The following is a 26,845-nucleotide window of genomic DNA, read 5'->3' as shown; positions in this document are numbered from 1 at the left end:
GGTCGTGGAGATAAAGGGAGATTTCCAACAACTGAAGAAAGGCAAATGTTGCAACGATTTTCAAATGCTGCCACAAGGACAAAAGGTCAGATTATCTCTAGTCCTTGGGAAAATAATGGAGTGAGTCCCCTTGAAAGGTGTTTCTGAGGATCTGGGGAAGGAGAAGGTAACTGGGAAAAGTCAGCATGGACTTACCAAGGGTAAATCGTGCCTGAGCAACTTGGTTGTCTTCTTTGATAAAATTACTGGATTTTTTTCAATAAGGGGAATGGAGTCATTTGCCTTTATAATTAGGGAATAAATCAAATGTAATCATAATTCTGTGTGGCACTCAGGGAGAAATCTATGTGGTATTTCCTTTGGAAAATAAAGGACATGGACATTAGGAGAATCATTAGGGTTCAATATTTGTTCCAGAAATAAACAAACAAAAGATAACACAATTTCTTCCAACATGTATTTTTATTTGTTGAGTGGTTTTGGTTTTTTTTAAATCTGAGAAGGTCAGATTGTAAAAAAATACTGGTATGTTTTGAGTTGAAGCCCACAAAGTCATATAGGTACTGTCACCATGTATTTAGAAGGCCTACTGAACATCTGCAAAGACAGAAGAAAATTCAAGGACATGAAATAGTGGATGAGTGACTGGTTAGAGAAACCTGGGTTAGAAAACCCTTTGTCAAGAAACATCCATTTGAGTCAGGACAAAAGAACATATGCTGAACAAGTATCTTACCTAACCCTGAAAAATGTCTGATTTGTGATTTACAAGGGAGAATATTTATGATGTGCCCTGACCAAGACAGCTTTAAAGCTGTGGGCACAGCAACCCAGTGCTTGACTTACCCTGGGAGCACTAAGAAAAATTTTTAACAACAAATTCATCTAATACAAAGGAGTGGTGTGAGAAAACAGTTTGAACACTGTGTGTGTAAAACAGACTCTAAACACTGATCTCAAGTAGCTTCGCCATGCTATGTTGTTTCAAGTTCGCTACAGATTGTGCTGCCTGGCAAATTCCCTGGCTGTCTAGTTTTCCAGCACTGCAAAATGTGGATTATCTAGTTTAACTAGTCAATAATTTTTTAGTAGATTATTTTTCCAAAATGAACAATACATTCTTTAAGCACAAAATGCAATCTGAATTTTTATACTAAAAGCTTAGGGATAGAAAGCAGACAACACAAATACATTTCTATCTTGGCCCCATCTTCAATTTCTCTATTTAACAGATGTTTAGTACAACAGCCCTTCTATAAATGTTTTAACTCTGTGTGTGTGTTTAGATTTTTTTAAAGCATCACAGAAAAACAAGCCCCACAAAATCTATGCCTGCACTACAGCTCATGACAGTAAAAATAGCTGTGCTGAATCAATGACCTCCTCCTGAAGCTGCATTTCTCTTAGCAATTAGGCTCACAGTCCATAACACTATCCACGTGGGGCATGGAAGCATAGCGAGGATGAATGGTGAAAGATAGTCTTCCAGCAGTGTGAAAACTGGCAAGAGAAGTCTTCAGTTCCAGACCTCTGAACAGAAAGACATTCTAGCTCTCCGAAGCCATCAGCTTTTGTGCTATAATTAGGCTGCTTCCATGCATTTGAATTGTGTTTGCTAAGGAGTACTCTGTTATGGCAACACTCCTACAGCCAATTTCAAATTAGATTAAAAACTATTTAAATTGACTACTGCTCTTTATTGTTCTGTGCTTCAGATTTCTCTTCCATATTTCACACATTATTGTATTTATAAACAAAGAGGAATAAAATTACACAAAAGGAGAGGAAAAAATGTAGCCAGTGCCTCTCACTTACCCATCCATGAAAGCCTTCTGGGTGAGTTACAGCACTCAATACATGGTAAGAAAGTTTGGCACATGGAATGGAGTGTAATCAAGCTCCACTGCTTCCTCCAAGTCATCTACTCACTCCTTTCAGCACTGGACATTCAACTGCTTTGTTTGTTAAGGGCTGCTTAAGATATCTCTGTATCAGCTTCCAGACCTCTGTAAACCTCATTCTCAAGCAGTGAATATGGCCCTTGCTCCCTAATTGAAAAAATCGAGTTTGATATTTGCTCTGTGGCAGAGAAAATCCATAAAATGTCACAGTTACAGGACACAAAGCACTGATCCATTATAAAAATCACTCTGTGAGATCAAATTTGTGCCAGACATTTTGATGGAATATCTTTGCACTTGCAAAGCTTTACACTCGAGAGGCAATTGTCTATTCTCGCACAGCCAGCTAAAATCAAAAATCCAGTATGAACTTAGCATTGCTTGCTCTGCTAATTCAACAGGAATGTGATCACGTGCCCAAGCCTGGCCTATCTTTTAGGCAATCACATAGTGCACAGATCTGGCACTAAATATCATTTAAGCACGACCAAAGGGGCAGCCACTGTCAGGTGAAAAAACAGTATGGGTGAAAAGACTAACAACCATTTGTGTCTGACACTTTTGATGACCAATCTCAATATTCTCATAGCATGGAAAATTTCATTCTCTGAAAATCATTCAGAATTACTAACTTACATGTACTTTGTTCTGCAATGCCAGGTATGAGCTACGTTAAAACTTGAAAAGGACAGATATGGCAGGTTAGATAGTCCGTTCACTTGCATATTGCTCACTGTGGGGATTATAACAAGGAGAGGGAACTCTCTTGAGTTCATAATAGTTAATGAAATGAAAATATACTGCTTATGTGAGTATTTTTGGAAACTTTTAAAAATGTAGCAGTGTTGCTTCTTCACTGATAGCTTTAGATTCATAAATAGAACATAAATTTTAATTCAACACAAACATGAACAGGTATCTTCCTCCAGTGACTCTCTATTGCGATAGCAAGAGCAGAGCTCTTTCACAGTGCCAGCTCTATGTATTAAACAAAGAAAAGAAAAATTCTTTTCAATGCACTAGACAGTAATTATTCTAGGATCATAACAGCAAAACTAAAAATGAGATCCTGAAAATTAGCAGTATCAGGGCAATTACATAACTCTGCTACACTCTTAAACAATGTCATTAATAAACAAATGTTTTTTTTCTCTATTCATGCCAATGACACATGTGAAAAAGTATCACTAAATTACAGGGAACCTTATCTGTAAGACATTTCTTTTACCTCTCTAAATAGAAGGCGTGTTACCTGATCTCAATGTTGCAAACTTTTTGGGACATAATATCTTCAGAAAAGCCATTCGAAACCTCATATGACAGAGAGGATAAAGAAATGGGTTCAAAGAGGAATTGATCCACAAAAGCCAAAAGGTTGCTTCATAGAGGGAGTTATGGATGCACTCTCCTTGGCAGACCCCACGGATAATCATTAATAAAGAGTATGGGGCCCAGCAAATGGCAAACACACAGACAATTACGGCAAGAGACTTTGCTATTTTCTTGTCCCGTTGCAGTTTTGATCCAGACCTTGAACAGAAAGAAGCAGAAAAGTTCCTTTGGGAAGCTCTAGAACTGGTTTCTGTTCGAGATGGACCATTAGCCACCACTGCTGGTCTCCATGACCGCGTTAGTGATGAAACACTGTCCTCTGCTTCTGATGAAGGAGATGATGCCCCTGGCCTTGGCAAGCCACAAAACCTCCAGGACAGGCTGCTGCTCCTGGGAGGCTCACAGTCCTGCACGCTGCCACGCCGCTGGCGCCGCTGGATGTTGTGGAAGATGTGCACATTGAAGTAGGTCACCAAGAGCAGGGGCACAAAGAACTCCAGGGTGGATGCACACAGGAGGAAGTACCAGTTGTCAAAGAACTCAGCGTAGCACTGATCCACCGCTACCACGCTGTGTCCGGCCACATGCTCCCAAAGCAGGATGGCTGGGCAGTACAGGAGGAATGCTAAGACCCAGATGGCCACCATCTTGATGGCAGAGCTGGACATTATTCCCTGCTGGGCTCTGTAAGATACCTGCAAGGGAAAAAGGACATGTCACATATTCAGACAACATTTTGGGAGAAATTATATCAAAAAACCATATGTAATGAAGCCAAATATAGTATGTGTTCTTTATTTGCCCAGACATGTCTTCACTATGTAAGGTTCTGAAAAACTGCTAATCTTGCTCTCCTTACATTGCAGCCCTGTGATTTATTTTAAAACTGGACATAGGAGAGGAGCAGGAATTATGATGGCTAAATTATCATTTGGCTTCCAGGTATGAAAGGACATAGCTTGTTTCCACCACACAGTAAAGTAGCAATAAGGAATTGGTAAGAAATGATTCATCAGCCCAGACTCAGCAGAGAGTGAAAGGAGCTGTGGGTGTTCCTACATGCAGAGCAAAAGAAGGAGCCTTCTATATAAGACAGGTTGCCTTGTGAGACTGCAAACACCAGACAATACAATTTTTCGTACTGTTTCCTCTTACCATGGCAGAAAAATCTATCCCAGACATATACTATAACACCCCCTGCCTCATTGAATCACTCTGTTTTAATGTTAGCCTTACCTTGTAAACAGTTCATTCCACTACTGAAAATCTTTATGCTTTTATGTCTACTCAGACAGCATATTAAGAATTAAAATAAAATCATCCAGGGTTAGGATATACAAGAGCTAAGCCCACCCTGTAACAGCCCAGCCATACTCTTGGTCCCCTCCATCTTTCATAGCACAAGAAGATAAGTTAATGAAGAGCTGGACAATTTTATTTCCTCTCTACTGTTCAAATTTTGGCATCTCAGGCTTTCCTCAGAACTGCTGCCTTTCTCATCAGCTTCCTGTACTGTTCATTGGAAGAACACCTGCATGATACACAAGTAATAATGAAAGGCACCTTCACAGCCACAGAGCACACAAAGGGCATTGTCCCTATTTCAACAGCAACTATCAGAGCAGCAGTTCAGGTTTATGCACATTGGTTTGTATTTTCTGTTTTAAATATGTGTAGCCTGAAGATTCAGACTCCTCTACATCTTAAAGCATCATATTAGCTCCGTGCACAGCTCCAGGTCTGCAGTAATAAATTTGCCACCCTGTGCAAGACAAGCAGCTCAATTTAGAGGCAGAAAACAGGAAGCTGGGCACAGCTTCACAAATTATTAAGTCTGGAGTGACTGGAACCTGGCCACAGGCTAGCTTTGCAGCAGAGGCAGAGGTAGATCCCAAGTCTATGAGGAAGCATGGTGTCTTTTCTTTGGATAACAGCCCTGTTACACATTCCTAGACTCACTCCATCCTAATACCCTAAAGACGAAAACCAGAATGTGATAATGTAAATGAAGACCATCAGCAATGGCACAAGAACATGGATCTCAAATAGGTTACAGAGGCCCTTTTAATTTACATTATTCTTATTCCGAGCTCAGCAGCTTCATTAATGTCTTAAATACAGGGATTCTTATACTTTACTCTTCAGCTTAAAATAACCCAAAAAGCCAAAAAACAAAACCAACAAACTAGCAAAAACTAACTGTAAAAACCATACCACTAGGGAAGAAGGGAAAGCAATTAGGTATTGTATCAGCACCTCCCAAATGAGAACCCTCCCAGTCCAATATGAAACATGTCATTGAAGCAAGCAGGCTCATCAGCCAGGAGAAGAGAAGGCTTTGGGGTGACCTGACTGCAGCCTTCCAGGATCCAAAGGGCAAGCAGAGATAGGACAAGGGGAAATGGCTTTAAATCAAAAGAGAGTAGTTTTAAGTCAGATATTAGAAAGAAATTCTTTGCTATGAGGATGGTGAGGCGCTGGAACAGGCTGACCAGAGACATTGTGGATGCCCCATCCCTGGAAGTGTTCAAGGCCAGGTTGGATGGAACTCTGAGTGACCTGGTCTAGAGGAAGGTGTCCTTGCCCATGGCAGGGAGTTGGAACCAGATAATCTTAAAGGTCTCTTCCAAACCATTCTCAGATTCTATGACCAAACACCAAGCAGAGCTTAGAAATGGTGAATGATAATATTTCTTCCTTGATTCCTTGGATATCTTCTGAAACAGAAGAACAACAACACTCAAGAAACATCTCTTACCTCTCCACATATTTTGATTCATTCTTCTTTTTGCTTCAAGGGATCAGTTTCCACTCAACTGCTCATTGTCAGCACATGTCAATCACCCCCTGCAGTAATTCAGATCCTCATCTGATCATCACTCAGTCCATCTCATTGCCTCTCCAAATGCTCTTCTTACAAAATTTATGCAAGCCTAAGCACATCCTTGACTCAACCTAGTTTTCATCACCACCAACTTTTCTAATGACCAGAGCCCAAGTTCTCACATGCCTGCTGTCTCTTTCCCACCTGGACCTTCCTATCTCCTGTGTAGTGTAATTAAATAACTTCTAATGCCAATGGCGCAAGAGTAACATTGAAATCACAGCAAGGCAATGTCCTAAGTCCCAACACAACACTAAAGCATCATAATTTCTTTATTAAGAAATGGTTCCAATAACAAAGCACCATTTACCTCAGTGTCAATGATGACATGCTCTGAGTTTTATAGAAATCCCAACATATATAAAGCAATAAATAGAAATGTTAGTCTTACAGCTTTTGTAACGGAGAGGAAACGGTCGTAGCTGATAAGGACGATGTTAAACACTGAAGCTGTGCACAGGAGATAGTCCATGACCAGCCAGAGCTTGCACAGGCTCCTTCCCAAGTGCCATGTCCCTGTCAGGGCGTAAGGGATGTACAATGGCATACAGAACACACCTGTGAAAAGAAACCAAATGCACACATCAGTCAGCACGGCACTGCACTGCATAAGAGCAGAGATGTATTTCTGCAGTATCTGATAAAAGATTGACCAATACTGGCTGAAATTGCCACATAGATGGCTTTGTATTACCCTGCAACCAAAGAACATTTACTACAAGCTAGGTACTAGTCTTATAATTCTTATAATAAATTATTATAATTAATACCCCTCTGAAAGGTGTATCATGTTTATTATGTATCATTGTTACCTCTCCAATTAACACCACCTGCTGAAAGAAGGAGCAATTGACTGCTCTACCTGCTGAAGTATACACTCTTCTGCGTTATCTGCTGAAATTAAAACAAACAAAAACATCTTTCCCGCAATGCAATTCACTGTTTTCTATAACAAATTATCCAACTGCCATGCTTCCATCCTCTTAGAAGCATAGGTGTCAGAAAATGTTCCAGAAGTTAACTTCTTACAGAAATACGAGTTTCGGACTAATTTTAAAAACTGTATGATCAAAAGGCTGACAAGAACAGCACAGTTAATTAAATACACCCAGCCTAACCTTTCTCCTCATTTTAAATCTTGATAATAACCACTTTTCAGGGGCAAGCTGATAGGATATTATCTATAGGAACTCCCCAGACTGTGGGAACACGAGTGACCCACACACACCCATTGCTACCTAAATTTAGGCTGCTAAATCCAAATTTTGTGAAAGAGTCAATATGACCTCATTTTAATGGATTTTGAGGTGATCACCCTACACAGAATCCAAACACAGCCTTGGGAGGTTGAAGAACTAACTAACTAACATCCCACTCAACTGGGATGCAGAAATGCAGTGAACAGCATCAAGGATGCAACAAAATGGAATCACTGCATTTACAGAGCAATTAGCAATTTGTCTTTTGAGTAAAACATTATAGATTTTAACATTCACATCAGGAAAAAACTTGGTTTCAGCTTTAGATTTACTACCTAATAGTGTGTACTCCTGCAACAGAATATCTTGAGAGTTTCCATTTCCATAAAAATCTTCCTGTTGTTCTCCCTGTACTAAGAATCCAGAGATCTCTATTCAAACCCAGCTATAGGTAGTGAAGCACCAAGACAAAGCAAATATTGCTGAATGTCAAAAGCAGCTAGATTAGATGTGTTAAAAGAATAAGCAAATGATTCTGCAAGCTTTTAGTAATTTAGATCAAGAAGAAAGTAAGGATAGTTTAGGCATAACCTGAACCTAAATTATATAGCTACAAAAATACAAATCAGTTTGACTCTAAAGTCTAACTAAGACAAAGGCAAAGCTTTTAACAAAATTTATAATTAAAAACTATACATTCGGGTAAACGAAATATCACAAAACAAAAAATTATGGAAAGTAGGAAATGCCAAGTAAGCTATACTTCCTTCTTTTGCAGAGGAAGTTATGTATTCTCAGCTAGATGATGGTGTTTGTTCAGTATGATGCCAGATGGTGAGTCAGACGAGAGAACACCAGTTTGTCCACTGGTTTTCTGTTCACTGCTCTGTCTTTTTTCAGTGCACTGTAACTGGAGAGCAGGCAGCAAGAGCTCTGCAGCACAACAAGCCAGAAATAAGCTGGAAGAAGACATCGAGCATATGCAGGGAGCTATCAAAACATTATACAAGGAGATATGAACATCACAAGGACAGGACTGTTAGAAGCTGTGCCTCTGACAGAACTTCTGGCACTGGCAAAAAAATTTTTTAAAAAGTTTCTTCTGCTCTTTCAGTATACTTCTTAAAATTGTACTTAAATTTTTTTTGGGATATGACAGGTCAGAATATAGATTTCATTAAATAGCCACAACTATTTAAAACCATCCTTCTAAACACTCAATAATTTAACCAAGGCTTTTTGCAAAGACACTCAACAATTCACAGAATATTGCAATACTTCAGTCTCCAACTGAACATCACACTTGTGTTTTAATTGTACTTTTTCACAGTACAAGTTTCAAAACTAAATGTTCCCTATGTATAAATATATATGTAGCATCAAACTTCTTAGAATTTGCTTAATTTGTAATTTTTTATTTGCCTATAAAAACACGTATTCCTAAGGTATTACTCTACGTAAAGCATGTACAGGAAAATGTTTAAAAATAGTATTTGTTGCTATTTAGTAACAAATGTCAGATGATGATCTGTATTGTGTGATAGCAGACTGAAATAGAAGATTTTGACCATGTATTCAAGAGCTGTCAGACAATATAGGCTGTATTTGGTTAGACTACCTAAATTTCAGCCAAAACTCTTCACAAACAGCTCCCATACTTTGTTAGTCCATAAAATTCCCACAGTAGTATTTTATCCTGAAACATGAAACAGTACCTGTTTACTTAACAAAGCATCCCTTATTTTCTAAAAAATAATAGGGTGCTAAAATACTTCATGCAGCTTCCACCATTCCCCATCCTTCCCCCAAACACAGCTGGGAAATAGTTCTCTCAGAAGAAAAAACACAGAAAATAAACACCAGCCCTTCTCTTAAGAGTCCCACAACACAATTAGCACATGGCTCCACAGCTCTCACTTACCCACTGCAAAGTCAGAAACAGCAAGATTCAGAAAGAAATAGTTACTCCGATGCCTGAGGTTTCTGTCCATAATGAAAGCAAGGATCACCAGCATGTTTCCAAGGATGGTCACCAGACACAGCAACACCATGAGGAAAGCCAGCAGCACCAACACACCCAGGGAGAACTCAGAGCTCAGCGGCTGGCTGGAACAAGTCTCGTTACACATCTCAGCCGCGTGCGGAATTTCAGCAGTGCTGTTGTTCATGGTGTTTATCCAGCTCATGTCAGTCTGGGAAGGAAGTTGTATCTGGCAAAGTTATCCAAAAGGTTGAGATTCATAAGGAGTTAAAATAGGATGGGTCAAAATCCAATAAGCATCCAAAAAAAATTTTCTCAGGAGGGCAAAAAATAAAAAGCTTTTGATACTAGATAAATCTAGTTTTTCTAAGATTCTCTTAAAGCAGAGTTCTGGTTAAGAAATATACAGTCTCTTTAAGCTCGTCTTTTAAAATGCAAGTTCTTCTATTAAGCAACATGATCGTTATCTGTGGAGGTCAGGAGGGTTGATTTGAGGTTCCCTCTTGCTTCCCTCCCTCCCTCCCTCCCTCCCTCCCTCCCTCCCTTCCTGATGTATTTTGCTTGCTAGCATTATATTCAACTTTTTCTATTTTTTTTTTCTTCAACCTGTGCACATATCATAATGAGAATTTAAACTGCTTTTTAATTTTATCCTTGTTTATCTGATATTGTTGCAATTCAGCAGCCTTTGCTTCCTCCCTATTTCTATATTTGTACTTTTTGCTGAGGAAAGGCATGGTCGACTTTGCTGTTGCTGCCGTTCTCCTTTTTGCGCACTCTGGGGCTGAAAACTGATCGGATGTAAATAAGTATACATACAGTTACTTACCAGAGTAGTTACCTGTAATGGTCCAACCCTCAAAGTTTAAAACTCTCACTGAAATCAGTTTCAAAAATCTTAGCAGCAGCTTCAGCAACACATCACCGGCTGCTGTTTCCTCAGAATCCAGGAACTAAATACAGACCCCCTGAATGAGAATGAAAGCTTGGCAATTAACTTTAACAGGATGAGGCTTTTCTTTCCACACTGGTGGGAAAAATCGTGTGTCTTCCACAAATGCTTATATTTTGTATGAGTAATGAAGCCATTTGCAGAGAGCTGTGAGTATTCTACAGTTGTAAAAATTCAATCGTTTTTTTTCATGGGTTCTAAAAACACTTTGGTGTCTAATTTTAAATACTTAAATTTGAAAAATGTTGGCTGTCGTGTCTTCACCTCTGTTGTGGGAACAAATTCATTAGTGTTTGCCAAGTGCTTTTACCAAATGTTTGAACGCCAGTAGTACAAAAATGCAAAACTTTATTATCCATGCAAATACCTTGACAGCATGTATGTCCATCACTGGTTTAGCATTTTTTTGTGTCCAGAAAACATACTGTGGCACTGTTACTAAGTAACAGTCATTCTTCTGCAAGCCATACTGAAGCCTCAAAACAAAATTCAGCAGATTCACTGTTGTTCATGAGAGCCAGCGAACCCTGCACCATGCCTCAAATCTCAGAGTGCTTTCCTGGAGTATATAGCTGCCTAACTGAATTCCCCCTCACTCCCTCCCTCCCTCAAAATTTCTTATTGGATCTTAGATCTAACTTGATTTCTTGAAATCTTAAATACCCAACTCTTCCACACCATGCTTGGAAGGCCTGTGTGATGCAAGGCATCTACATATATGAAGTTAGATAGGAGATCCACTTCATGAGCTTTTAGCATAATTTTTCTCTGTGTGTGGCTATGACAAGGATTAAATCAGTCTAGAACATGTCTGGCTAGAAAAATATTGAAGCAGCTACTAAACTGCTTCCATTTTTTACTGAAATAGACATGCTAGGCAATAAACATATAGCAAAGATGAACAGGGCAAAAGGATCCACAGGTAAATGTCTCATCTTTATCTTCCTTTTTCCCCCCCACATTAAACACATACTAAACAGTAGAACCACCACCCTGAACTACCTGCAATATGGAGAAATTACTAACAGTCCAGAATTGGTATTCTGCTGTGAGAAAGACAATTATCTTCACTTTAAAAGTTAAGATTTTAAGAACATAACTTTTCATATTTAAGCATGGAAGGTTTCCAGATGCATGCAGGACATTTAGAGGAAATGACTGACGCTGAAACCACCAAGCAGTTCTTCAGAAGATACTCAGCTGATGAAGTACCCCAATCAGAGAGCAGATATCTTGGTCTGCTCATTTAGGTTTGAGACACAAAGAAAAAAAAATCATTCTGACACTACCGTGTAGGAAACTCTAATGCTGTAATGGCTAACCTGTGTTCAGCTGTACTCCTGATTAATTTTCAGAACAACAAAACAAAACCAGGAAAGGAAAAAGATATTAAAACAGAGTGGCCAAAAAGATAAAAGCCACTATCCAACCTTTCCTGGCAATATTTTGGTTTTTGTTGACATATTTTTATGACAAGCAGTTGTACTTTGGGTATAAATTAATTCTATCATCCTTCTTTTCTTTTTTTCTTCTGCCAGGTAATGAAATTTGTAACTCTCCCACAAGTGAGCAGTATATCTTAAAAACCTTACAGTTTTTGTTAACAAAAAGGTTAAAACTGCTGCTTCAGTTTAGCATCAAAAATAATGTCCCAGAAGAATTTTTAAAGTTAAGAGTCATTGTCAGACATTTTTGTCGTCTCTTCCTATTGTTGTATCTACTTCTTAGAATAAAGGAAGTTTAAACTTAGGAAATGCTTGCAGACAAAAATAGGAAGGGACTATAACTTCTCTAACCAAAAATGTCCACAAGACAGTAAGACAGTACTTCATGCTCTCTGAAAGAAATTGTGTGAAAATAAAAATGCATTTCCACTCTGATGGTTCATTTTCAGACATTTGAAAGGACAGGGGATTCATCTTGCTCACTGACTGTATGGTCTATTTCACTGGTTCCTTTAATTATGCAACATGAAATTCTCATCTTTTCAAAAGGCTCCTGGTGTGCCAACCATCACAGAACAATCCTCAAAGAAATTCTGTAGCAGCTTCATCACATTTCTTAGCTCACTGCCCATGTTCAGTCTTCCATATACCACCAAGCAATCCCTGTCTAGCATCTGATCAGGAACTGCACAGGCAGGACCAGGCACTTGAAACATCACACTCAATGTTTTGCTTTCACAAAACAGTATCTAAAACTCTAAGTGACCTGGTATATGAATTACTCTAGTCCCACTAAAACAAACTACAGAATTCAATTATTAATACAAGACATATATTTGACTCCAGGAATGGAGAAGATGAGAAACCCACATTTTCAATTAGCTGTTGTTTGGTGGGAAGGGGTGGGATGGAGTAATGGTTCCAGATGCTGCACTGTCCTCACAACAAGGAGCTCACATGTGTAAGAAACAGAAAATTTGTGTCTAAGCTCTACTTAAGAACAGAAGAAGAAATCAAAAATAAGGTTAAAATATATCTATGGCTTTACTGAATTCTCTTCTGAATACAACATGTCCATTCTATAAGATAAAGCAATAAGATCCAGGGTTTTTTGTGTAAATATGTGCAAAATGATATTTTAAAGTTTTTAAAAAATAAATTAGTGTTCTGTTTTCTTTTTGTTGTCCTTCCTTGTCTTTTTGCTCTTTCCAGCTTGTCTAGATGCTTCTTCCTAAAATGAAAAACATGCATTGCAAAATTTTAAAAACATTCTTGTACACACAAGTATTCTCCCGAGGTTACCCATGAGAATTATTTTGAATATGAACAGTATTCCCAGTTCACAGAGATTTATGAAAATTTGGACATGTTTATCCATGCACAAAGTTCTATTACTTTTCTTCTGGCTTCATCAAACAGTGGAAAGTCGCACAGGTTCACATGCAAATGCCTCCGTTCTGGAGGGATGAGACCTACCGTCGATGGTACATAGTCGTGCTCTACAAGGACATTTCTTGCACAATTGTTTATATGCTTGAAACGATCTGGTCCCAAGAGAATACCTCCATACCAGCGGGACACCACAACTAACACATTGTGGACGTTCAAAATCTGTGAATAATAGAAAGCAATAAAGGTTGTTATCATTTAGTTGCACCTGGTTTACTGCTGACACCAATCTGAAACATAGAAAACATCTACTATCTTTTATTTAAAAAAATTACTGAGTTACATTTCTTATTCTTTGGTATGATCAATTATTATTCTGTCACTAAGCTGATTGTCTATTCACAGTTTTGAAGTGGTGGTGGATGAGGCTAATAACAGCCAGGCCACAGGCATTATACACAAGGGTATATTACAATACTTTAAGCTAATGCTGTTAATACATGCATGTTAACAACCATTAATCATCTCTGTTAAGGAATATGACTAATTTGAACAATACTTTCAAAAGAGTCAATAATTGTTTGTGAAAACAGAAATATTCCTAGAATTTTAAAATGAAAAGGAGTAGGGCCATGTTCTGTGACAGGAATTTTCTACTCTACATTTATGTATTGGCTATAAAGTATATGCATAACAAATCCTGGCAGTAAACAGGATGGTATCAATCCAAAATACAGTTTCTTGTAACCAGAAAGTGCTATTTTGAAATGCTGGCCTGATGTGAAACAAGATTAATTTCTATTAAAAAAAAAAAAACAAAAAACAAAATAAAACCCCAAAACAGCAACAACAACAAAAAACCCTATAAATTCAGCAACAAAAAATGTTTTAAATTACCTAATTTTCATACCCATATGTCATAAGAGCTTAAAACAAAAAAACTACAAGATCTATGAACATCCAGAAATCAGCCCATAAACTACTTTAATCTTTTCCTATGGCTGAAAATTGAACTTTTCTTATCCTTATCTTGCTATTCTTCCAGAACAGAAATATTCCCAGTAACTAGATGGAAAATGATGATCCTCATAATTTACACACACTCACATTTGAAAGTGACATTCATGTCATGTTCTAAATTAGATCTTTATGGACTACTAAGAGCCTAGACAACTTTCAAAAGTGTGTACTAACATGCTGATAAAAAGGTGATAATCTCAGAATAAACTGAGGCACAGTAACTGCCAAATTGTATCTTTACATTATTTTCATAATAATAATGTCTTCACACTTAGCACATATACTTGCATATATTACATAACCTAAGTTTGTTTACTTATTTAACCTTCCCTTGGTTTGAGTTATTTTAGAAGTTTGAAAAGTTCAAAATTAAAAATGTCAAAATGTTTCCATCAACTATATTTTTTTTCAGAAAAAAAAATAAAAGGAAAGATGGGTGGGGGAAGAAGAGTTTCCAGGAATAAGAGTGCAACATATTAAGCAAAAGAACATTCAAGCAAGAAAAGGACAGGAAAATAAAACTTCTGTTGTGAAGGGAACATCAATCTAAAATAAAAACAAGTATTTTGTCTGCTCACACAGCTTGTGTAAGCAGTGACTTGAGGCACAGCATCAAGATGCACACAGCTGTCTCATGTAGTTGTGCTACTTTAATTATGGTTTTACTAGGGCTTGCATCATGAACCGAAATTTATCAATCTCATCTCACTCACATTTAGTGGCATCTTTGCCAAATCTTATTTCAACACTTGACTAAAATATATGTGAGTATGAGGGCTATGAGCCCAGAACGGGAAACAGCACAACAAAACAGACAAATTTATCAAAACAACTTAGCTCCTTCACTCCTTTTGTATTTGAAGTTCTACTCTGCAAGTTCATATATTGGTGACTTTTTATTACGCCTGCTCAAGGGAACCACATGAAAGGTTATGCACAGGTCAGCTGTTATATTGTGACAGTCAGCTTTTCCCAGTATTCATCTTCAGTGCCTTACACTGCACAGAGAGAACAGCATATAAAACTTCTTTTAACCCATTCAAACTATTACTGCCACCTATGAAACATCACTCTATGATCCGAGACTTAAAAGTGCTACAGTCTGTGTTTTTCCTTTCACCTTGAGAAAGCAATCATCTGCTTGGCTGCTAGCAAAGCAAAAATCAAAATAATCTTCTACAAGCTTATTTACATTATAGTGATTTTTAAAATCAATATAAATTCAAGATCTCTCAAAGCCAAAGATTAATTTCTACAACCTGCATAAGATGGAGAAGACGTCCACCTGCTGCTGTCTCTCCATCATCTTCACAATCCTGTAAGAATGTCTGCTTATCTTCACAGTATATTCTATTAAAAAAAAAAACCAAACCATAAAATGGATTAAAAAATGTCAATCAACAAATATTTCTACATGATTAAGTCTCATATCTTTCATACACGTGTACATCAATTCTAGCTCTCTTTTACACATATTTACAGGAAAACAGGAAGAGGTATAGGGTAAACCACAAGTATTTATCTGTACAGTAGAACAAGTTTTGAGAAGCTTTTATACATACTTTAGCTACTTCAAGTAAACTCCAGTCATTACCAGTTTAAAGTCCAGAAAAAAACAGAAAAACCCAGAAAAATACCCAGATTTTTAGCCTAATAATTGCATCTAGCTGAAAACAACTCTACCAGAGACAGATTCAAATAACGGCATACCCCTAGAAGAAGAACTTGGACAAAAATATTATTAAAAATTAATTATGTCTGTATTTCAGCAGCAACATGAAACTATGACTGAAATTTGCCCTTGGATTCTCCATGTCACCTCCCTCCTCAGGGGGCACTGCAGTAAACTTTTGGGTGTATTGTTTCATAAAGAAGACAGCTGCCCAGGCCTAATTTTCCATAAATCATGCTCAGAGGTCTAGTGACCAGTAAGTTGGTTTGTTACCAACTTATTTCCTAACTTCTGAACTTAGTTACAGGTGACACAATGAGAAAGAGGCTTCTAGTACTAGATGACAAAGAGGAAACAGTAAGCATGTGCCTGTTTCTTTTTTTTCTTTTTTTTTTTTTTTTTAAAGTGGATTTGGATAATATGAGTGAAGGAAGCCAGATCATCATCTGTGAGAACACCCTCTTCACAGAAACTTTTTACTTAGGTAGAAGCTTTTACTTTTTGGTAAAACAAGTTTTCACTTGCTCTCATTTCATGTTTCATCAGGATCACAGCAGGATGGGCATGAATGGATAAGTACCTGTATATGGTTTTTTAGATGACTGGTTCCTATAGTTCCTCTTTTTTATTGTCACTTACATTCCTCAGAAAACCTACATTGGCTGGAAACAACCTTCATTGAACTGAGAGCAATTAATTTCACATAAGTTATGTTTACAAAAGTTGCCAGAGACAGGTGACTGCCAAATTCATTTTTACCTGTTCCTCATAATCCCTGAAGTTTCTTGTATTTCAGCTGAAACTTCATATGCCAGATGTCTGCATCAGGCTTTCTGATTCGACTCTTATTTCAACTGAACATTTTCAGCTATTTCTAAATATAAGGTTGGGGGGGAAAAAGAAGTTACTTCACCCAAATAAAAACACATTTAGCTCAGGATGATGTAGCATTTCCATGCTCAGACATACTACAAAAGTATACTAACACATGTTCAAATCCACTTCTTTTTTCTATTCCTAATGTTGCTTCACTATCTTATTTCCTACTGTATGTTCTACTTTTTTGACCTCAAATTCAAAATAACACCTGCAACACCAACCATACAAATAAGAAACCTACTGCCTAAAGCAAGAAATTTCTTTTAATAGCAAGGAATTTAATAGGAAGGAATTTCTTTCTCATGTCCTGCACTCATTTGTGAAAGAACACTAAAAAGAAAAATGAAAAATCACTATTTGTATCTTACCTGTATGCATATATGTTGTGGGTAGCACTTGCAATTTTCTTGTTCTCATATAATTTTTCAAGAACTCTTTTAACCTATAAAAAACAACAGAAAAAACCCTTCCTTTTATAACAGGGGTTTCATACATCCCTCTCAATATCACTGCTAAACAAATATCTCCCTAATATTACAATGAAACAATTTTATGCTTTGACACAAAATGTTTGGTGTGATAACTCAAGCAGCAGCTTCTCAGTATTGTTTTAAACAATTTTCCTGGGATATGAAAACAGCTTGTCTCTTGAATTTCTACATTGTGTACATTCACATTATTGCTTAAACTGTAAAAGCGTCAAATTCCTTTATTAAACAAGAGACAGTAAGATCCAGAAAATATTTTTAGTCAGTATTCAGTATCAACTGTACCTGCTTATTTTTTTTAATAATAAAGTTAAGCTGGAATAGAACACAACATACATATTCCCACTACACACTGCTTTTACTTATTTCACAAAAATATGATGTTTAGAAAGCCCTACTACATTTCAAGTTTTTCCTTTTCTCTCAAAACATGCTTTTTTTCAGTTCCCACTTCACAGAAAGAACAGTAAAAAAAACCACATCCTATTAGGAGTCTGAAAGTATCAGTATTTCCCAGAAAACAGATATTCCCATCACGTCTCTGATCTCTTTGCCCTTAAAAAAGTACCAAATTCAAAACATTTACCAATATCAGCTCATCATATGTTTCTAAGTAAACAAGCTGGCAATTGTTCAACCCTTTCCAATGGTCTAGCAAAAAGAAAAGCTTTTGATAAAGACATCATTTTAGTACATAATACAAAACTTTACTGAAGTTGAGAAAGCTTGAGAAACATGCCCGGCAAGTAAATTGCCTTCCATACAAAAACAAATGTCTCAGAGGAGTAATCAACAGATGTATTTAATATCTGCCCTAGCTATACTGTGCTATTTCCAATTCTTCTTGAAGAAATCCAACTGACAAAAATCACCTCAAATAAAACATATCTCAATGAAAAAAATCCTATTATTAATGGAGAATATTGCTTCAGACATCTATCTTCCTTACTTTAAACACTGAAGGAAGACAACTCCTATTACTTAATATACTTTCATAAACATGGACAGTATGTTAAAACAATAGGTTTCAATCCAGGCATTTTAAGGATAATTCATATGAAATGATCATCACCTTTGACATTACTTATTTCCCAGCTACCAGGTTCCTGGAAACATATTTAAAGATGAATTTTTGTGTTACAGCTGTATCTTCTTTAAGTGAGCCTTTAAGACATATATACACACACACACACACACACACACACACACACATATATATATATATATATATATATATATATATATATATATATATATGAACTCTGTTACTTTAGAAAGGGAAAAGAAATGGGAATCATTGGCTTAATGTATCTTTTTCATTTTAAAATACTCCCACCCTTTGATCACAATTTGTAAGATTGTTCTTACACACACAAAACTCCATGAATGTACAGTGTATGTGAACTCAAAAGGCCCAAGTGCTCCAGAAGGGATGCTGGGATTTCTGGACCAATTCTTATGTCCATATTAGGCAAATTATTGAGGGGGAAGAAAAAACAAAACAAAACACAGATGGCTTCAAACATTACAGCTTTTGTATAGAGAAATCAGCCTAAAAACACTGTCAACCTGTCAGTGTGTTTTAATAGCCACTGAGTATGCAGTCAACCTAGTTTACATGGAACTTCAAGAAGCACTTGACAAGATCCCTTACCAAAAATTCTTTTAAAAAACCCTAAAATTGCATAAAAAGAAAGAGAAAAATCCTCTCAAGGTTTAACTCTGACTTAATAAAAGAAAAGAATAGTAGGTTCCCTACTAATAAGGGATGATCAAAGGAGGCTGATGGTAACAGATGGAAAGTAATGTACAAAAGAAGCTCCAAAGACCTCTCAATTAGGTCATGAAAAAGATTTACTTATGCACAACCCAAGTGTGTTTTTCAACAAAATTCCTTTCTGGAATTCCTTTCTGAAGAAGGGAAAACATATATAAACTCCTTTTATGTGTTAGCTTTGCCAGCTAACTCATGATAGACTCAGTAACTTCCAAACATCTTATGATAAACTTGCCAACATCCAGAAGTCAAATGACAGTGTTCTTACTCTCCTCCATCTAATGCACATAGTGGTAAAGAATAGCAGGAAGAGAAGCAAAAGTGAGAAACCAATGACTACTCAGACAGTACTAGCACAGAAAGATGCACAGACAGACCAACGTATCTGGCAAATCCCAAATATTCCAGTAATACTTTGTCAAGCTCGAAGTACAGGCAAAAAGAGAAGAACTGATCTCTACTAACTTGTCTGGTTGTCACCACTGGAGCCAAATGTGCCTGGAAAGTGCTCCTTCGATCTGTGACTGGGTTCCCATGATGTATGGGGGGCAGTTCTTCATCTAGGGGTCACAAACAAGGGAGTGTTTCTTTTCTTTTAAGAGGACAGAAACAATGCATGGGGCTACAAAAGAAAAGAATGCCTAAACTTTAAGAAAAGGGACTTATTAAAGTGAAGTGCAGAAAATAATGTATAAACCCACCAAAAATATACTGCATTTTTAAATGACTGTTATTAAATGTTATCGTAATTCTATTGTCACTAATTTTAATCTAAAGCTGAGTAGAAAACCAGAATTTCAAGTCCCATTTAAATTATTTCAACAGAATTAACAAGAGTGTATTTTTTACCTTCCTGACTCTCAGATGTCATGTAATTTAACATTTTAGTTTGATCCTCCTGAGTGGGCTGATAGTCTAGGAGAAAATCATCTCCATCATATTCATCAACTTCTTCAGTTGTTTTCTTAATATCTGGTTCTATTAAGATACAAGCAGTAGAATTTACTACACATTTTTTGCAAGACAAGCAAAACAAAATTCCAAACTCTTTTTCTCAAAAGTCTCTGTCTTCTCAGTTCAAAACAGTTTGACATTAAAATTATTAAATGCAGAATAGTAACATTAATTACAACAAAACCCAAAAGTACTCAGGCCGGTATTAAGTTTAAAATTCCTGAGAATTAAAAATAAAATACTCATACTATGGGATCCTTCTATAAGATCTTCTGTTTCAATACTAAGTAAAAGTATTTCTAAGAAAAAAAGAACAATAATGTTTACTATTTCCATTAAACATTCAAAATGCTACCTTTAATCTGAATTTAGGGATCTAATTAAGCCGATATTTCACAAAAACTCCAGCCATTTACTGGTCATTTGGGGCAAAACATAGAGGTGTTGCTCAGTGCTACTTCATGAGGGTATAAAATTATTAGATAAAAAATTATTAGATTTGAAACATCTCTCTCAACATGCTTCAAGTATTCTGGGATTCCAAAAATCCCGTTTTCCTTCATTCAGAGAATGTCCAAAAAATAACAGTCATCAACAAAGGAGGAAATATACAGGGTTCTGACATCTGGATTTAGAGCCAAATTAATATATCAGAGTTTCATTCCTATTTAGAGGGCTATGATGTACTTATGATGCAGGCTTATATTATATGTATTTTTCAAAAAAAAAAACCAGAGGGGTAATAAAGCATGTTCAAAATGGAAGCCATAAGGTTGTGGCCAAAATACCCAAACTTCCAATACTGTCAGTAAAATTTTCACTTCTCAGTGTCCACTTTTAGTCACATCAGTGAAGAATGACTTCTCCAATGTCTGTGATGCAGCAACAAAATGCACAGTTTATTGAAAGACTAACACTGGACCTTACCGAAAATGAGGTTTTTTTTTCTTCAGACTTTTATTTCACACCCCTGACAGAGAAAAGTGGTTCTGTTTCCTTTTACCACAGTGCATGCACACGTCACTCACACATTTCATAGCAGTTTAGCATTTTAATGCACAAAACCTCCCACCATTTTTTGAAACAACAACTGTGAATTTACACAAACTGTACGAATAACAGCAGAAGAATCACTGCAGCTCTACTGATGATGTACTTCTCATCCCAACATAGTAAAATGAATGAAAGGACAGAAAAGTAAAATGATGGAATACTTGGTCATTTGCCTGCACAGTCCACTGAAGTTATCGACTCTTGAATCCCAATCCTCCAACAGTGCACTCAACACCAGAAATTAATTACTGGTAGGAATTACTGGTATGAATAATCCTTTGCAGAATGGAGGGCAGTGCATAATGTACCTGTGGGCAGTACTGTTCTTTCAAGCAAATAATTTCATTCCTGAGAGAACTGTGGACCTTGTTCCAGTTCAGAGGTCACCCCCACCTTCTTTTCCCTACTGCTTTTAAAAAAAGGACACTGCCACTGCAAAACAATAAGCCCTGACACAGGAGACTGTTCTCTGATATTTAGATCCAATTCAAAAGTGGGCCTAAACAAAGTAGTACTGAAATCTTACTTTGCAATGGAAGAAGAAGGAAAATAAAAGCCCCACGTATTTTCTGAAGTACCTGGATCTGAAGACTGTGCCTTTTCTACCAGAACTTCTCGTATCTTCTCCACCCATAAATACAGTATACTTTCACCAAGGTTCTGTCTGGAAGTAAAAGGTCATGGTAAATGAACAATCACTTTTGCAAATTTCACTTGGAAAGTACGTAAAATAATATACAGATTTCAGACACACAGAAATTGAATATAAGCTAGTGAGATAAAGAGCTTAAGCAGGATTGTGTAAAGTTCTGTCTCAGTAGCTCATGGTATGAAAAACTTATCAGTGGATTGTGATAGTAGGTCAGTAGAGCATTGGAATGAAACACTACAGTTTGGGTAACAGGCAGTGCTGTAGGACAGGGAGATAAAGATTTAGGCCTAGGAGGCTTCACTCAGGGGGCACAGGTGTGTATTGAGGTACTGAGGGAGGATGGGATGAACACGTTATATATATGTATGTCAGGAGTTAATAAATGCTTCCTTTACGTGCAGCAGGACCCAAACAACTCAAAACATATTTCAAATTGTTAAAATGGCTATGAACTGTGCATGTTTGTCTAAGAAACAAAACTAAAGATTTAGGGCTGTAGATATCTAATGGTTTCTCATTAATTTTATTCTTACTGCCACCATCTGGGCACCAGGTTAAGTAACAAAATTACATATTTAAACTCTGCTTAATGTATACAGCACTACTGCTGGAAACAATCAAATTCAAATAAGCATACATATTTTAAGAAAAAATATTCAAGAAAAAATAAGGATTTTATGAATTTGTAGCTCTCACTTCAAAATCCAGACTGACTCCAGAACAACTCAACACCCTGATTTCACACAGCTTATTGTACAGAAGCACTGCTTTAACATCTGAATACATTTTTTTTTAGTGATGGAGAGAGACTAGAAGACGAAAAAAATTTCACCATTTTACAAAAGTAAACAGCAATTTGTCCAACTATCACCCAATTACAGTCTCTAAATAGTTGTAAATTACTTTGTGTCTCCTAAAACAGACTTGTGATTTATAAATATCCATTTTTTCCATAGCAATTGACAGTGTAGTTCATGTTGGTTTAGACTGCAGAACTACACAACTTAGATCCCTAGGGACTAGAAACCTGGTCAAACACAACATAAATGATGCAGAGTATCTCTGTTCGTCTGACAATCATTTAGACATTGAACAGATAAAAGGTTTTCACAAATACTGTGCACATCAGTGATTACTCGAGGTTTTTAAACCAATTAAATTGATCTAAAGTACATATATGGCCTAAGGTACAAACACTTTCACTTCCTGCTGAACAAACAGAAGTGAGAGCAGACCAGCGAGGACTCTGATCAGCAGCTGATATAGAGAGAAGGGAGCTGAACAAGCACAATTTAACACCCTACAGGATTGCACAGGGGGGAACAAAAAAGAAACCAGCAACTCCACCTGTGGTAGAGACTCCATCAAATCCTTTGAATCTGGACAGCATCAAGGACAACCTCTGTCCTTTTTGCTCCACTGAACAACTGTGGTGAATATGATCACACAGAACTTCTCACTTAAAATCCCTGTGCATTTTTAACACTTCAAATTAAATTTTACTTGCTTAAATGATCTGTTGCTTAATTAACTAAGAAACCCAGTTAATAAAAATAAAAAACCGTTATAAGTGAACTCTTCCTTATGGCATTAAAAAACATTTCTTATGCAAGATGGTCAGATCTCACTGTCTGGGCATGATTGTGCTTCCTTATGTTTTAATTTAATTTATTTTATATAATCTCTAGGATCTAAAAGAAATAAATAAACAAACCATATAAAATTACTATATTTTCCACCCCACTTCCACAGCAATTCAAAATCACGTAATTTGAGTATTTCTAAATGCTGTTTATTATCATGCATCCATTATGCCCTCTATTATGTGTTAGCTGCACACTGTGATAACAGTCCACAATGTTCTAGATTCCATTCAAGAGATTCTGCATGTGTTTATTTTATAACCTACATATCCCTTAACTATTAAGAAAAAATGATATGCCACTTATGCTCTAAGACAACCAAATGTTTTCACATCCTGTGTTTTAACATTCAAGTGCAGAACAGATAGAAACTGAAAATACACTGTCTCCTTTTACTATATTCCACCATCTCAAACTTACAAATATATTTCTTCCAAACTATTTGCTAGTTCCGTATAATCTTGTCCTCGAAGCCAAGGGGCACTAGAATGAAAAAAAAATGCAATGAAAATTGTGCTATATACTGCTTTCAACATTCCCAAATAAATGTGATGAACACCTTGAAAATATAACTTTGCCAACCATCAAGATTCCAGCTGCAAACATGTTGGAAAAATCAGGATAAAGAATAGAATATCCTTGCTGGAAACATCCCCCATTGTTGGTATACTTTAATTCAAGGAGTATTTTAACTAAACTCCCACTTACAGGTAAACAATTAACAGTGGCAATTCATCAAACACAAATGTTTGCAAGAAAACATCACCTACTTTAGTTGATAAATAGGTGGCTCTGCAGTTGGATATCCTGGTGGCAAAATCACCTGAAAGAAATTCAGGATATGTATTCATTGCACTACCTTCAGCCAGATGAGCTTTACTGAAGGACTCTGGTGTCAATCACCAGGACTACATTTAGTGCTACAAATGAAGAAAGCAGTTGGGTATGTTGCTACAGAATTACAAGAAACACTGAATATCTGCATCTAAAACTCCAACAGCGGTAATGCATACAATTATATTTTATGGGGCAATTTATAAGGATGCAAAATAAAGTAGAGAAAAAAACTGAAAGAAGCTGCACACATGGTTACTTGACTTAAAAAGTGGTACCACATTTCCCTAAGTAGACATTTCCATGTTTCTTACACTAAGTAAACTTATTGCTTTCAGCTCTGAAAACATAAAGTAAGGAGTTGGATCAATAAAGTTGATCCAAATTTCCTTTTGTCCCAACACTTTCCAGAAAGCAAATCAAGATGCAACTGCAGTAGATTCACTGAGGCATAAAGTTCTCAGTGTAAAAATATTTCAGAAACTAGTCTTTGGTGAAATACACTGAAACGCTTTGGTTAGGTGTGGAATTAGGATATGCAATTACTGAATATGTCACAAGAACACCAATGAACACATTGGTGTTCTTGTGACATATTCAGTAATTACATGAAGAATCACTGAAAAGTCTTATCACAGACTCCAATCCAAAAGCTTCTTAATCATCTGAGTAGATAACAAACCATATTTAAAGGGTTTCACCTGCATCAGTCTAACTGCAAAAATCATGCTAAACTTCTTACCACCACTATACCTGCAAACAGAGGGTCCATTTAGGTTGATCCAGACAGTCACTAATCTTAATGCAATAGATTTTTTCATCTTCATCAACAACACACCAATCATCACCATAGATCGATGAAAGGGCTTCAATTTCATCAATCTAAAAAAAATTGAAAAAAAGCAAAAGTAAATACCTCCCCCACAAAACCCACACAACTTTGTGTACCAATCATATTTTCATCTTTTTAAAGTCTTTCTCTACTACAACTCATTGACAGATGTAAAAATTGGGGATCCAGTCCTGATTCACAGGGCTTCAGGTGCACCAGGGGAGGTTTAAGTTGGACATTAGGAAGAATTTCTTCACAGAAGGGGTGTTTAGAGATTAGAATGGGCTGCCCAGAGAGGTGGTGGAGTCACTGTGCCCGGAGGTATTTAAGGAAAGACTGGATGTGGCACTCAGTGCCCTGGTCTGGTTGACAGGGCGATGTTCGGTCACAGGCTGGACTCGATGATCTCAGAGTTATTTTCCAACCTAACTGACCCTGTGATTTTGTAAGTAACCTTTGCTCAGTTCTGACACAGACACAACAGCTTTTGTATTTCTCTGGATAATCCTGTCATCTCAGCAGTGACAAGGCGAGCAAAGCGACAGGGAGCAGATGCCAACACGTTCCCTGCAGCTCCCAGTCGGGCGCTGCTCCTGGCTGGCTGGGTCGGACCCCGGCAGGGGAACGACCCCGAGGGTTCGGCACTAAGCTCGTCCTGAAGAGGAGCGGATACTCAGCAAATTCCTATAAAGAAAAACCGGGGAAGTGCCTTCCAGCTAGGAAAGAAACACCTGAATTGTGGCGCGCCGCAGCGGGCACGGAGCCGCTCGGGGGCCGGGCCTCACCAGGAGCCCCCTGAAGTCACCGCTCTCCCCACGGCCCCCTCCGCCGCTCACCTGCTGCTGGGCCCTTTCCGTGTCACTCGCCGCCATCGGAGCCGAGGGAAGGAGCAGGAGGACGGGAAGAAGCAGGAGGACGGGAAGGAAAAGCAGAGAAAAGCCCAGGGACAGCCGTGCCGTGCGCGCAGCCGTGGCGGTGACGCTGCGGGCCCTTCCTTCCGCCGCAGGGACAGCGGGAGTACATCCTTTATATCGATATTGGGACTTTTCCCGTATTTCCTACATCCTGGTTTTAAACAAAAGTGTGTAAGCAGTTCTGTTTCACTGAGGATTTTACTGTTTTCACCTTGCGTTTATGGCGCAACATAACTACAAAATTTTCTTTAAAAATTATTTAAAAGAGTAACAGGTGTTTCAGGAAGTTTTCACTACCGTTCTAGAAATCCATTTCTTCTGTTTAACCTAGGGAAGTTTAAGGCATCTCTTTTAGAGAGGGCACTGATCACTAAAGATCTTGCATGTAAAGCATGGGTTTCACCGTTTTTGCGGTTTTTGGAATTTATGCTTTTTTCCAGTGTGATTTTATACTGACACAGTATAAAAGAAGAATTATATATTGGGAAGAATTCAAGGTAAACTTCACTTTGCCTTTCTGGAAAACTTAGAGAATTTGCACCCATTCGGAGAACAGGATTAGAGTTCAGAATAATTGTGACAATCAGGCGAAACAGACAACATAAAAACTAAAACAAACAAACAACCTACAGAAAAGAAAAACAGACAAAAAAAGGGGAAAAAATACCAACCCAAGATGGTACTGTGTAGGGATAAAACTAGCACTGTATTATCAGCTACATATATTGTGGATGGAGAAATACTTACTGCACAGCAGTTCTGCAGAAATTATTTCAGAGTTAGCATGAATCCAAGACCATCTTTGTCTTTGGTGTCACAAACAGAGTTGGTTTAATTATTTTTGAAAAGATAATAAAAAGAATACACCCAGTCTCAGAACATGACAAAAATGCATATTTTATCAGACAAAGTCACATATTACAGTTAATTTTAAAAGAGAGAGAGAAAGAAACGTAGACAAACAGTGAGCTTATTGTTTAAGCAATTGCCTTCTGACCAAAGCATAACTGAAAGCTTTAATCCATAAGGACCTAGAAAAGATGG

The 26,845-nt window shown here is 37.3% G+C and overlaps 2 protein-coding genes across 4 annotated transcripts; both read right to left on the bottom strand.

The window, feature by feature from the left end:
• Positions 1-432: 432 nt before the first annotated feature.
• Positions 433-9,809, bottom strand: LOC103816020 (histamine H3 receptor-like). The gene is made up of 3 exons (XM_018909504.3): positions 9,238-9,809; positions 6,509-6,675; positions 433-3,928 (listed from the first exon to the last, which is right to left on the bottom strand). The coding sequence occupies exons 1-3, from the start codon at positions 9,500-9,502 to the stop codon at positions 3,134-3,136; spliced, it is 1,227 nt and encodes a 408-aa protein (XP_018765049.3). The 5' UTR covers positions 9,503-9,809; the 3' UTR covers positions 433-3,133.
• A 2,905-nt stretch (positions 9,810-12,714) lies between these two features.
• Positions 12,715-26,121, bottom strand: IMPACT (impact RWD domain protein). Of its 3 annotated transcripts, none has more exons than XM_018909539.3 (11): positions 25,724-26,121; positions 24,798-24,937; positions 23,992-24,044; positions 23,642-23,704; positions 21,505-21,590; positions 19,769-19,897; positions 19,385-19,479; positions 17,023-17,096; positions 15,363-15,453; positions 13,171-13,305; positions 12,715-12,925 (listed from the first exon to the last, which is right to left on the bottom strand). In XM_018909539.3, the coding sequence occupies exons 2-11, from the start codon at positions 24,825-24,827 to the stop codon at positions 12,854-12,856; spliced, it is 828 nt and encodes a 275-aa protein (XP_018765084.2). In that variant the 5' UTR covers positions 24,828-24,937; positions 25,724-26,121; the 3' UTR covers positions 12,715-12,853. The 3 variants fall into 3 exon arrangements, with proteins under 3 accessions (XP_018765084.2, XP_009100844.1, XP_050827390.1); XM_009102596.4 differs by having other exon boundaries at positions 24,809-24,937; positions 25,724-26,112; XM_050971433.1 differs by lacking the exon at positions 23,992-24,044 and having other exon boundaries at positions 24,809-24,937; positions 25,724-26,117.
• Positions 26,122-26,845: the final 724 nt, after the last annotated feature.

This window comes from Serinus canaria, chromosome 2, assembly GCF_022539315.1.
Source record: "Serinus canaria isolate serCan28SL12 chromosome 2, serCan2020, whole genome shotgun sequence".
Lineage (NCBI taxonomy): Eukaryota > Metazoa > Chordata > Aves > Passeriformes > Fringillidae > Serinus > Serinus canaria.
Note: the sequence above shows the minus strand (reverse complement) of the source record. Positions and strands in the feature narration are given on the sequence as shown.

What these genes read in the sequence shown, in the direction of transcription:
- IMPACT (XM_009102596.4), bottom strand. Translation starts at nt 25,759, where the DNA reads ATGGCGGCGAGTGACACGGAAAGGGCCCAGCAGCAG. An exon ending in AGTTTGGAAGAAATATATTT is followed by an intron (nt 21,591 to 23,641) that starts GTAAGTTTGAGA and finishes TTTTACTTCCAG; the next exon opens with ACAGAACCTTGGTGAAAGTA. An exon ending in GTCTTCTCCATCTTATGCAG is followed by an intron (nt 13,306 to 15,362) that starts GTTGTAGAAATT and finishes TATTATTCACAG; the next exon opens with ATTTTGAACGTCCACAATGT.
- LOC103816020 (XM_018909504.3), bottom strand. Translation starts at nt 9,502, where the DNA reads ATGAGCTGGATAAACACCATGAACAACAGCACTGCTGAAATTCCGCAC. An exon ending in TGTTTCTGACTTTGCAGTGG is followed by an intron (nt 6,676 to 9,237) that starts GTAAGTGAGAGC and finishes TTCTTTTCACAG; the next exon opens with GTGTGTTCTGTATGCCATTG. An exon ending in TCCTCTCCGTTACAAAAGCT is followed by an intron (nt 3,929 to 6,508) that starts GTAAGACTAACA and finishes TTTCCCTTGCAG; the next exon opens with GTATCTTACAGAGCCCAGCA.